General features: G+C 39.1%; 2 protein-coding genes and 1 pseudogene across 3 annotated transcripts; 1 reads left to right on the top strand and 2 right to left on the bottom strand.

Moving 5' to 3' along the window:
• Nucleotides 1-1,136: 1,136 nt before the first annotated feature.
• On the bottom strand, nt 1,137-10,605 carry LOC121747685 (annotated as a pseudogene).
• On the top strand, nt 5,005-6,901 carry LOC121747766. Its single transcript, XM_042141904.1, has 3 exons — nt 5,005-6,081; nt 6,596-6,619; nt 6,755-6,901. Exons 1-3 carry the CDS (start codon nt 5,005-5,007, stop codon nt 6,899-6,901), a joined length of 1,248 nt encoding a protein of 415 aa, XP_041997838.1.
• Nucleotides 7,019-10,884, bottom strand: LOC121745160 (serine/threonine-protein phosphatase 7 long form homolog). Of its 2 annotated transcripts, none has more exons than XM_042138969.1 (6): nt 10,832-10,884; nt 10,161-10,605; nt 8,740-9,570; nt 8,580-8,667; nt 8,076-8,481; nt 7,019-7,995 (listed from the first exon to the last, which is right to left on the bottom strand). In XM_042138969.1, exons 3-5 carry the CDS (start codon nt 9,567-9,569, stop codon nt 8,464-8,466), a joined length of 936 nt encoding a protein of 311 aa, XP_041994903.1. In that variant the 5' UTR covers nt 9,570; nt 10,161-10,605; nt 10,832-10,884; the 3' UTR covers nt 7,019-7,995; nt 8,076-8,463. The 2 variants fall into 2 exon arrangements, with proteins under 2 accessions (XP_041994903.1, XP_041994897.1); XM_042138963.1 differs by having other exon boundaries at nt 8,076-8,518.
• Nucleotides 10,885-12,922: the final 2,038 nt, after the last annotated feature.

Raw genomic sequence — 12,922 nt, forward strand, 5'->3', positions numbered from 1 at the left:
TCTTATGTGGTGGAAGACATACGGTATTTCCTATCCTATTCTCTCAGAGATGGCTAAAGATATCCTTGCTATTCCTATATCAAGCGTTGCTTCTGAGTCGGCATTTAGCATGGGGGGGCGTATGTTGTCGATATTTATAAACTCTTTGGCACCGGAAATGGTAGAAGCTTTGATGTGCTCCGAGGATTGGTTGAGGTCCAGTTCTAGTTCTACCGATCTCATGGAAGAAGAAGGAGAACCAATACCATTTTTGAAAAAGCAATACTATGAAAGTGAGTAATTCATTGCTATTTACCAATATATTTATTCATTCTTCATTTTGAACTCATTTTCTTTAATTCATTATTTTTTATAGCGGTGGAGGCACTCCATAAGGATGGCAAAGTGACGTGGCCATTGGACGGTGCAGAATTGGGAGAATTGGAAAGAACTCATTCAAGTGATCATGATGAAAGTTAAATTTATCGTGCATTTGTAGGTGATATTGGTGGTGAAGAAAGTGGCAGTTGTAGGTGATATTGATAGTAACGCAGAGCTGATGGTTTGTATATTTTTGCTCACTTGTAAAGGTGCTAACATCGTTTGGTTAAAAATGTTATGTAGGTGCAGTAGTACTAGTAAATGTCTTTTGTTGCTGAAAGGAATTATGTAGCACGGTGATGGGATTAGAACTTTATTACAACACTACTACTTTATTACTTATTCATGCGTTTACAACAGTACTACTTTCTTACTTATTCATGTTTGATCAGATATTCTCGAATTCTTTAATTGGAAAGAATTCAAATGCTTAACTTTAATCAAAGGGATGAATACAAAAGTACCTACATAATATATTCTACAAATTTAAACACTAAAACCCCAATGCAGTGCAAGTGGTGGCCAAGGTGGGAATTTCTCGCGTGCAACATCCAAGGATCGAAACCTGTGAACTACATAATTTTTTTTTCGGTTCCGGTTCGGTTAACCGGAACCGAACCGACCCTATTCAGTTAGGAACCGAACCGACCCTATTCAGTTAGGAACCGAACCGAACCGAGGCCAATTCGGTTTCGGTTCCGGTGCTTCAGTCTCGGACCGTTTGGGCTCGGTTACCCGTTTTTTCGGTTCGGTTCTGACCGAACCGACCGAATAACCTAGCCTAGCATGCGAGCAGTCGACTCGTATTTTGCCCGGTCTGTCTTGTACATGTGAGCAATTTCCGGAACAAGAGGATCATCAGGGTTTGGATCCGTCAACAACGAGCAAATAGACAGCAGGACCTGCCATCAGTTTCACCATCAAAACCTTATAAGACTAGATAATACCCATGTCTAGTTACCCACATAAAGCCCAACATGTTGAAACTTAAGCAGTGTTAATAGAAAAGAAAGAAACTCACATTCTATAAAACAGTTCACCAAATGCCCATGAAAAGCTAAAACTGTGCAATCTTTAGCAAAAGTAACAAAAGAAAACCTACAGTTCATTTATAACAAAATAGATGTCCAAGCAAATAATGTGCAATTCCTATATGGGAAGAGATGAACTCGGCATAAGCCATTTCAGACTTAATCAGCTGAAAGACATCAGGACATAAAAAAACGATGTTGGATACATGCATATTTGCCGTCGGACATCAGCATTTTGATATAAATACATTCACAACTTCAACCACATAGTTACAATTGGCAGAGATCTATGTGCCTTTTCTCATAAAGGGTTTCCTCTCTCTAAAATGTGTATTAACTGCCAAAAACGTTAATATACTGTGATAATTGCTACTTATTCTTACTAATTTCTTAATTACACAATTAACTTCATACATCCAGGTTCCAAAAAATAGGATGATTGTGATTTGTGATGCACTAGATACCTTAGAAATAGTCAATGCTGGACTCCACTGCTCTTTCAAAATATCAAGGCAAATGCTTCCATTGCTATTTATGTTAGGGTGGAATACTTTTGTCCTAAATGCAACCTGCAACAATGAAATCACCTTCTGAGATTACTAAGTGACGTGAAAAATTTATATCACTGCTCAATACTTGATGATGCAAAAGTGCAATTAAAGGGTTTTCAAGCAAATGAACCTTGCTAGTATACAGAAAAAAAACAAGACAGCTAACATAAGAGCCACTCCAAACAAGTGATTAAGATCTCACAAGTAAAAGAAAGATTGAAAATTTTCCAAGCAGAAATCATATACACGATTATGTACTGGAAAATTGAAACTGTTCTCAGCAATAGAATTTACAACCAGAGGCAACTCTAAGCAAGAAGGTGAACTTCTGAGGCTAAGCCCAAAAATAAAAGAACATTATAAATTAAAATCTTTGTTGCATTCCGGTTTAATTTGTTCATCAGAAACCTCTGGTGCATAATTTCTTGTCCACAGACCGAACTTATCAACTGGTACCACCTAGCATTCGAAACTACACTAACAACCTAGTGCAGGGAAACAGAACTCCAGAAAATAACTAAGGCATGCACAAAAGTATTATTCACAATACTACAATTTTAGAGGAGCTACCCCAAACACAACTCAGGTATGATGAGTGTTTAGCCTTTGAACCACTTTCATGTACCAGTAAATAAAGATTCAAGAGACCAAGTTGCAAAAAGAAAAGTGCAAACAGAAGTAGCAAACATACCTTTGGAGGTTTAAAGGGATAATCAGGTGGGAAATGAATTGGAACTAAAAATACACCTCCAGCATATGGACTCTCAGAAGATTGTTGCTTGCCAATGGAACATGTCTTCTGCTACAGGACCTATAACACATTATGCAAATGAGAGTTAGGTCGCATATCAATTGAAATGTTAATCAAGGCGACAAGGGCAGATTGCGAGCTACCATAAGAGAAACTAAGCACACAAGATAAGAATATCACTTGTGGATATGTAATAACTCAACAGATCACAGCAACGAATTCATCTAAGTCATACACCCAAAAGAAGAAATAGCAAACTAACAGGATATCTAAGAGATCAAGGAACAAAACAACAATATGCTGCTTGCACATATAATATCACCAGCACATACAGATAAAGGGCAAATAACATAGATCATTGAAAAATCATTAAACTAAATAACACCGAAGCTCATAGTTAAACTAAAAACTGAACTCGGTAAAAGGAATAATTAACTATAATTGTCACATATGCATAGATTAGATGACAGGAATGTCTAGTAAGCAAACATTTCGCACAAGAGCAAAGATTAATCTACTAAAATTAAACATGCAGCCACCAGAGGAGATAATGAAGCAGCTTACCAGAGCAGATAATGATGCAGCTAGCAGAGTTGAACAAAACAACAATAAGCTGCTTTTACATATAATATCACCAGCACATACGGATAAAGGGCAAATAATTGACAATAAATGCATCAGTAGCCAAACATAGATCATTGAAAATTCATTAAACTAAATAACACCGAAGCTCATAGTTAAACTAAAAACTGAATTCGGTAAAAGGAATAATCGACCATACTTGTCATGTACGCACAGATTAGATGAGAGAAACATATAGTAAGCAAACATTTCTCACAAGAGCAAATATTAATCTACTAAAATTAAACATGTAGCAGATAGTGAAGCAGCTTACCAGCGCTGCATGACGTCGGAGGATCTCTCTGCAAATCCTTGAGCTCCTTCAGAATCCTTTTCGACGCCATCAGAATCTCCCGAAAATTCCAAGAAACAACCTCATGGCGAATTTTATCCGCCATTTGTACCCCGAAAAAAAAAGTTTCCAGAGAGGGGAAAGACGCGACAAGCTCTCGCGTGTTTTAACTAAACACGCTTGAAGCTCTCGCGTGTCTCCCTTGAATTACAAAATCGGTCCAGAAGGCAGAAACCTCACTTTCGACCTCACTTCCACCTCGCTCATTCTCTCACTCTCAGCGACGGCCAACGTCTCTAGCCGGCGAAAATCGAAGTGAATCCGATATTTTTATGCTCTAATTCCTAATTTAAGTGGTGTTAGGTAATTTTTGACTATTAATTTCAATTATCATTACTATATGTTAGTTAGGTATAGATTTAGGGTTTATGGCATTGAACTTGGTATTGAATTTTCAGTTTTAATTTTGTTCAATATTTATTTAAGTATGTTGAATTTATAGTATATGATGTTAGGTCGTATTTATTTTGCAGGTTTAATGGTGTTTGTGAGTTTATATTGGGATGAGAAAATTATTCAGCTCCCAGGTTTGGGTGTTGCTTATGATCCCCTCGTGCAAAATCATTTATTATATTGAATGAAAAGATATCTTATTATCAGCTTGTTTCAATGATATGTGAAAAAATTAGAATTGAGTTGGATACACATACGATTGATTTAACATGGAGGCATCATGTGGTTTTTAGTGGAGTGGTGAATTATATAGCTACACCAGTGGATGATAATTTGTTGGAGTATATGTTTGCTAAAAATCCACGTCAAATTGAACTTTTTATTGAATATACTCCTGTTACCACTGCGTTGCAATTTGAACCTCCTATCACTCATCATGATGTTGGAACGTCTAGGAGAGATGCTTATCCTAATTTTGATGTCGGGACATCTAGGAGAGATGATGAATATCATAGCTTTGAATTCAACACATCCGGGAGGGATGTTGCTGAACCAGTAGATGTACCAAATGTGACATTTGATGGTTATGATGGTTCATATGGTTATGATAATTGTGATGGTTCAGATGGTTCTGATAATTGTGATGGTGCAGATGGTTCTGATAATTGTGATGGTGCAGATAATGTTGATGGTGCAGATGGTTCTGACTGTGATGGTTCCGATGGTTCTCAACCAAGTGATCCTGATTATAGTGCAGAATCATGTGAAGATTCTACAGACGACGAGACACTTGATATGATGGTTGAGAATTATGTACAACTATCTGTTCGTGAGGAGCAATCTGTTCCCGACTATGTGCCTGAAGGGTTACCATTTTTTCGATAATTACCATGTGAAGGCAGCCGAGGTTACTTTTCAGAAGACCATGGATTGGTTGAAGAAGATATGTGGTATTGGGATGAGGATAATCCGAGACATATAGATGTGGGAACAAAATTTGATAGCAAATTGCAGTTGAAAACTGCTGTCACATTATGGCATGTGGGAACAGGTCGGATGTATGAGGTTATGGATAGTAAATCAAGAAGATGGCATGCAGTTTGTAGGGACCCATTTGGTCCGAAAAGAAAAGGCAGGGACCTTGGGCAACGCTACCCATGTAATTGGGAGGTTAAAGCAACGTTTAAGAAACGTGATGGTAGCTGGTCTAGCAACTCATGGGTTGATCGTCATTGCTATATGGGAGATCACGATCCAAGTGAACATGTTAATCTTACATCATCCATGATTGCTCTCTGTATTCGAAGTCAAATTGAAAACAATGTTGAATTCAAGCCTTCTGCAATACTTACATATATCAAAGATAAATTTCACGTGAAAATCAGCTACAAGAAAGCATGGTACGCTCGCAGAAAAGCTATTGAGCTTGTATATGGTGGGTGGGAGGGATCATTCAGACAACTCCCCAGCTACCTGACTGAGTTGCAAACTCAAAATCCGGGGACAATCGTTGAGTGGTTGCATGACCCTGTATTGAGTCAAGGTAATACAAAGGTGTTCCGCTACGTATTTTGGGCATTTGGGCCAGCAATAGAGGTGTTCCAAGTAGCAAAGCCTGTCTTATCGGTTGATGGGACTCACCTGCGTAGAAGACTGAAAGGTAAATTACTTGCTGCAGTAGGTTACGATGCAAATAAGAACTGTTTGCCTGTTGCTTTTGCTATTGTTGATGAAGAAACAAACGAGAGTTGGAGTTGGTTTTTGAATCTTGTGAGAGTGCATATTATAAAGCATGACCAGGAAGTGTGCATAATAAGTGACAGACATCAAGGCATTATAAATGCCATGAAGTCTGATGTGTGGAAAGAGGTACCAGTCGGTTATCATCGATACTGTTTAATTCACGTTAGATCGAATGTGTTACAAAGACACAAAGGCCCCGGAGTGAAGAAATGGGTATGGATAATGGGTGAAGTAATTGAGGAGCGGAGATATTGGACTGCAAGGCGTGAATTAGAAAAGGTGAGTCCAGAAGCTCTGAGGTACCTCGAAACCACCATAGATAGATCGCAGTGGACTATGGCACACGACCAATTTCGTCGATGGGGTGAGACATCTACTAACATGGCCGAGTGTTAAAACAATGTGTTGTTATCTGCGAGGGAACTCCCAATTAGAGCTATCATTGATATTACATTCTGGCGGACCATCAACTGGTTTGTTAACCGAACGACTCTAGCCAAACAATGCCAGACGCCTTTGACACCTTGGGCTTGGGAGTTATTTCAGAAGAATGACCGTCGAGGGAGACGTCATCATGTTAGGACTACAAGCATAGCACGTGGAACTTATGATGTGCTAACCTATCACAGAGGTCCGGGTAGAGGCCATAATATACATGTTGTAGATTACCGTGAAAAGAGATGCTCATGTGGAAAGTGGCAGACCTGGAGAATGCCTTGCTCTCACGCTGTTGCGGTGCTGAGAGAACGCAGTGATGACATCTTTAGTCATGTTGATTTACAATACCATACAGATGTTTGGATTCACCAGTACGCAGGTATGTTGTTTAGATACTTTTTATTCTTACGTTATTATCATGTCTTACAGTTGCAATTTTATGCAGCTGCGTTCCGTCCACTGAGACACCAAGATTATTGGTATGAACCTGAATGGACACTGGAATGTTCACCAGCACGGCTACTTCCTCGTTCACGTGGGCGGTACAATAGAAGCAGGATACACAACCAAATGTATGAGCGCGAACAAGATGCGCCAAGAGCTCTTCCTCGATGCCGCCTTTGTTGAGAGACCGGCCACAATAGAAGAAAATGCACTGTAGGACGTGTTGTGTAGTCATATTATGTTTGAGAATCGTGATTGAAGCTTGAATTTTATTATGTGTTTGAACCATGTTTAAGACTGAAATGACATTCTTAAGTAATATTGCTTAAAAACATTTCGACAGAGTTTACTTTATTTATTGATCAATCCACATGTAATAAACAAACAGTACATCTCAGATCAATCAACATATAATAAGTAAACAGTACATCTCAAATCAATCCACATGTAATAAATAGACAATACATCTAATGATAATATTCTACTTAAAGGACGAAGGTGTATATTTACTCGGGCCTTTTCCTCTGTTGTCACGGCTAGACCTTCTACGTGGGAACATACCCAAAATTGTCTGAGACAAACTTGGTCTGGAGCCTTCCTTATCGGGACGGGATGTATGTGAACTGCTACTAGGCCGATCAAGTTGGACACTACTCCTAGGAGGGTCATATGCTCTCTCCTCGTGGGGCGCTCTATGTAGGCACTACTCCTAGGAGCAACCTCAGCATCGGCATCATCATCATCATCATCATCATCATTGGCAGCATCATCATCATCATCATCATCATTTGTCGGAGAGTGCACGATATGGACACCCGAAAAGAATGAATCCTGTGCAGTAGGATTTCACGGTAGCCCAACTCTATCTAATGGAGTCACCCAACTAGACTGTGGCCCGTCTGACCAAGTAGGAAACCAACTAGAGGGATCTGGTGCTGGTGGATTTTGCATTTTGGGCTCAGCAGCAAAATTGTCGATGATTGTATCCAAATCTATGTTGTCATCTGAATTAATATTTTCTTCATTTGCTGCTTGTGATGACCCTGGCATGTCTTAGGATATTCTGAAATGTCGTGAATAACCATGCCCGCCTGTTCGGATACCTCTCTGACCAATACCGCGAGCTTTTCGGATAAACCCCCGGGACATATCCACATCACTGGGCTGTGTGGAAGGTATGACCGTGCGTTCACTCTCACCGCAATCGGTAAGGCAGTTTAGAGCAAGACTGTTAATCTCATGCAACAAGCCTACGGCGTCTGTTGGGTCAAATCCGCGCGACAAATGAAAAACACGTGCTAGTGTCTCGGCCTGTAACAAATAAAACGTGCATATTTAATAACATACATACTTTTAAAATGAAACAACAACTATAAAAATACAATACTTACTTGGAGTGTAGATGATGATGCAACAGTGTTCATCCCTACTTCTGGAAGCCTACCCGGCTGCGTGATATATGTAATGGTAATTTTAAAATACCACTCCATGTATTGTCGAGTTCTCATCACCTGCACGTGGTCTGCAAGAGGCTCCATGTAATGATTAGTAACGAACTCCGACCTTCTCTCCCAATGTTGGATGTAGGCCTTGTTCTGCACAGCCCAGTTCGTCTTAGCTTTTTTACGACGATTGGTTTTGAAATGAGTTTCATTGAAACCCCAATCACGCAATTCCGGGATGAAGGCTTGCCTCCAAATTGTCTAACAACGAGCTCAGGCTCATGTGCTTCGACAATAGCCCAACAAACCATGTACGTCACAGATCTCCAACTGTTGTTCATCTCGAGGCAGGAGTCTGGCAATTGACGGTCCACATAGGGCATCCAAATAAACTAACAAAACAAGTTTACATTAAAATTACCCAAATATAATGCAAAACATTATTCATTTTACCTGGCTATTTTGGAGTAATGATAACTGTTCCCGATAATGTCGAACAGAATGTTTGGAGGCTCTGTTTATCATAAAGGAACCAGTCCACCTACAATAAGAAAAGTTGTCAATTTAATATGTTGTCATTAAATACACAAAAGAGAGTAAACAACAAACTTACATTAATGCACATGGAGTGTTGTTTGTATGTATACGTGTCATCACAAAATCCGGTCTCAAAGTGGGCATTCTCTCCCACACCCACAGCTGTAGGAGCATTGTCGGACCTCCAATGTCTGTCCTTTTGCCCATAGACGCCTCACAAAGATTATGGTATAATGTAGCAAGTGCAGCACTCGCCCAACTAATCATAGAGGCAGCCTCTACATCTCGAAGTTGGGTCAACCACATGAGAGGTATCTCACACTCTGAGCCGTCGGGTAAGATCAACCCTCCCAATAGCACAAGCACAATCATACGTGCCCGTTGAATGTAGGCTTCGTCTTCCAGACCGTCTTCTAACGGTTCAATCATCATCCTATGTATTAGCGCGGATGCCAAGATACCGTTTTCCTTCATCTCGCTTTGAAGGGGATAGAAGCCCAAGAGCTCTTCACATAAACCCCTCCACCCAGATTCACAATACCCATTTCCTGTGAAGGGCACTCCATCTACACGTAGAGCCCATAATACTTGAACGTCCTGTAATGTAATAGTAGTTTCCCCTACGGGAAGATGGAATGTATGTGTCTCTGGCCTCCAACGCTCAACCAAAGCTGTGATTAAAGCATGATCTACATCCAGAGCCTTACCACAGAAAAGAACTCCACCTAAACCAAATATGCAGACATAATCGATCACGCGTCTGTGATGATTATCGATTTCCCATAAATGTCCCTCAAAGCGCCGAATATTGAAAGAGGTTGTTTCCTCGCCTGCCCACGCCTTGCGCGATATATGACTGTGCTGATAATGCAAAACAGAAGGATCTTCTGGTCCATATCGCGACATTCTAATATAATCAAAATTTAACATATTTAATTATAAACCAAATTCTATAAAAAAAACATAACTTAATAATTCAACAAAAAATCAACCAAATTCAATAATTCAACCAAATTCCCAATTATATTACAATAAATTCAACAAAATAACACCAAATTCAACCATGTTCAATAATTCAACACCAAATTCAATAATTCAAAACCAAAATATCAACCACATTCAACAAATCAACACCAAATTCAACAAATTAACACCATATTCAACCATGTTCAATAATTCAACAATAATTCAACCAAATTCAATAATTCAAAACCAAATTCAATAATTCAACAAAATATCAATCACATTCAACAAATTAACACCAAATTCAACAAAGTAACACCTTATTCAACCGTATTCAATACTTCAACAAAGCATCAACCAAATTGAATAATTTAACATCAAATACAACCAATTTCAACATAAAATCAACCAAATTGAATAATTCAACACCAAATTCAACCAAATTCAACAAAATAATTTCTAACCCATGAACCCTAACTCTTATACCCAACTAAAATATACCAATAAAAATCGAAAGTAAGGGTACAAAGTTACCTAACAACACTTCAAATTGGAATGAGAGAGCTAAATATCGGATTAGGCTTCGAATTTCGCTGGTTGGGAAGAATGGGCGCCGATTTTTCGCTGTGCTTCTCGCGTGTTCTGTGAGGTTTCTGCCTTCTGGACCGATTTTGTAATTCAAGGGAGACACGCGAGAGCGTGTCGCATGTTTGCTTAGAGACGCGAGAGTGTGTCGCGTGTTACATATACACGCGAGAGCCTGATGCGTGTTTAATTAAACACGTGAGAGCTTCAAGCGTGTTTAGTTAAAACACGCGAGAGCTTCAAGCGTGTTTCGTTAAAACACGCGAGAGCTTGTCGCGTCTTTCCCCTCTCTGGAAACTTTTTTTTTTCGGGGTACAAATGGCGGATAAAATTCGCCATGAGGCTGTTTCTTGGAATTTCGCCTCAGAATCTCCTCTCAGCCGTGAGAAAAAACCTAATCGAAACCAATCGAACAATCAGATTCGCTAAAATTATAACCTAGCAAGCTCATCTTCTCCAAAAACAGGCAGACGCGCAAAACAAGGAGAATCAACCGGATAAACAAATCCAAATCTACGAATGAAGATAAGCAAACAGCAAAGGACACCTCTGCTGATCTAAACTAGCTACTAGATGGATAGAAATAGTAAAATAAATATCTGGATAGCAGAAGGTATTACCTGTAGTGAGGGTGGAGATAGAAGAAATGAGTTGGTGGCGGAGAAGCTGCTTGAGTATCTGGCCGAGAGGGAAAGAGGAAAGGGGAGAATATTAGAGCATTTCCAATAAGAATAGCCCAGCAATAGCTCAGCCACAAACTCCTCCTGTCACATCATCGGGACAAACAACTGGACAAGCAATAGCTCAGTCATAGTCAAGCCATGATAAACAAAATTATTAAAAATAAATAATTAACAATCACACAAAATACGGAATTAAATTTACGACACGGGAAAATTCAATAATAATATTAAAATTTTAAAAAGTACATTAATTAAAAAAAGGTACATTAACAAAAAAAATTACATTAATTTAAAAAAAACTCCTACTCCACGCATGAGCCCCCCGCCTCCGCCTCACGCCTCGCCGTCGTCGCCGTCGTCGCCGTCGTCACCGCTATCCGAGACTCGCTCGTCCCTGGAGTAGGCTCGTTGTTGTGCTACTTTTCGCGTTGTTGCTCTTGTACAGAAATTAAGATATAGAGAGTACTCGTTAAAACAAATGGTGCAAATGAAAATGACGTTCAAATCGCGTATATATAGTGTTTCGAAAATTAAATAAAGAAAAACATCCCGCTCGCCGATCTGGAGCCTGCAATGGCGGCCAGGAGATCGGCGAGCGCATCGCCTAGCGCTCGGGAATCGGCGTGCGCTCGCTGTTTTTCTCGCCGATTTGGCGCTCGCCGGCTGCAATGGTTCGGCGAGCGCCAAGAATCAGCTAGCCGGTGTGCTCGCCGCTATTGGAGATGCTCTTATAGAGGAATATAAGATGAGGGCCCACAGATAATATTCTAGAAATTTCTGAGTGAATTACAGCGTATTATGAACGCCACCATTATACGTAGTTGTGGCTGGGTAAATTGCTCTCCATCCATCCTGTCCTACAAAGTTTGTCACAATTTAACTTGGTATAAGTTTTAAAAAAGTACTATTTGATTTTGAATTAGATGAAGGTGTATAATGAAATAAAGATACTGCATTAAAGAGATTGAGGGATGTATTTAAGTATCTATTTTTAGGTAGATTTCAAGTGGAACAAATAAAAATGGTATAATAGGGCAAAACTTTATAGGACGCAATAAGTATGACACAGCACATTAAATAATCAATTTAAAACTAATAAATTTATAGTAATACTAACAGTATCCACAACAATATTATCCACATAAAACTTGACCCTTAGCTATTCATTAGCCTAAACTCATATCAATTTTAATTATTACAACCTGCATTATAAAGAGGATGAATATTTGTTTTGTCACGAGTTATAATGCATAATTGAAATAGTGAGAGAGATAGAAAGAAAAAGGTTTTAAAATATTGTTAGTGGAAAACGGATCACACCTAGGGTTGAGCAAAAAAACCGTAAACCGAATATCCGAACCGAACCAAACCGAAATTTTGAAATTCGGTTAGGTTATTCGGTTTTTCGGTTCGGTTCGGTTTTGAAAATACAAAAATTTTGGTTTTTCGGTTCGGTTCGGTTCGAGTGAAGAAAAAAACCGAATAACCGAATTTATTTAATTATTTATTTTATTATATATATGTTACTATTATTTAGTTATAACTAAAAGTAAAAGCCCTAATTGGAAACTCACGTTTCTGAATTCTGAATCAGATCCGCCGCTCTCGGCTCTCCTCTCCCTCTAACCCTAAATCCCTCCACCAACTCCATCGTCCTCCGTCGCCGATCGCCCCTCCAGCCGTCGCCGGTTTTCGGTTTAAGGTTTTTCAATTTTTCGATTTTTTTATATAATTTCGGTTTTTCGATTTAGTTTGGGTTTTTAAGTTCGGTTTTCGGTTTTTCGGTTTTCAGTTTTTCGGTTTTCGGTTCGGTTTTAGTTTTAGGCGAAATTCAGTTTTTCGGGTTCGGTTCGGTTATGGCAAAAAAATCTAACCGAAACCCAAATGCACACCCCTAATCACACCTAATTAGAGAAAAAGGAGTTTCCAAAATTAGAAAGTTCTTACTTTTTCAAGAACGGACTAAAAAAGAAAATAGTTCATACTTTTTAGGGAATACTATTTTTTATTTAATATTTGAATTAAGAG

This window comes from Salvia splendens, chromosome 1 (assembly GCF_004379255.2).
Source record: "Salvia splendens isolate huo1 chromosome 1, SspV2, whole genome shotgun sequence".
Classification (NCBI taxonomy): Eukaryota; Viridiplantae; Streptophyta; class Magnoliopsida; order Lamiales; family Lamiaceae; genus Salvia; species Salvia splendens.

Coding starts and splice junctions, on each gene's coding strand:
- LOC121747766 (XM_042141904.1), top strand. CDS start 5,005: ATGTGGTATTGGGATGAGGATAATCCGAGACATATAGATGTGGGAACA. Junction 6,082..6,595: donor CAAGGCGTGAATTAGAAAAG/GTGAGTCCAGAA, acceptor AATACCATACAG/ATGTTTGGATTCACCAGTAC. Junction 6,620..6,754: donor TTGGATTCACCAGTACGCAG/GTATGTTGTTTA, acceptor AATGTTCACCAG/CACGGCTACTTCCTCGTTCA.
- LOC121745160 (XM_042138963.1), bottom strand. CDS start 9,569: ATGTCGCGATATGGACCAGAAGATCCTTCTGTTTTGCATTATCAGCAC. Junction 8,668..8,739: donor AACACTCCATGTGCATTAAT/GTAAGTTTGTTG, acceptor TTCTTATTGTAG/GTGGACTGGTTCCTTTATGA. Junction 8,519..8,579: donor CATTACTCCAAAATAGCCAG/GTAAAATGAATA, acceptor TTGTTTTGTTAG/TTTATTTGGATGCCCTATGT.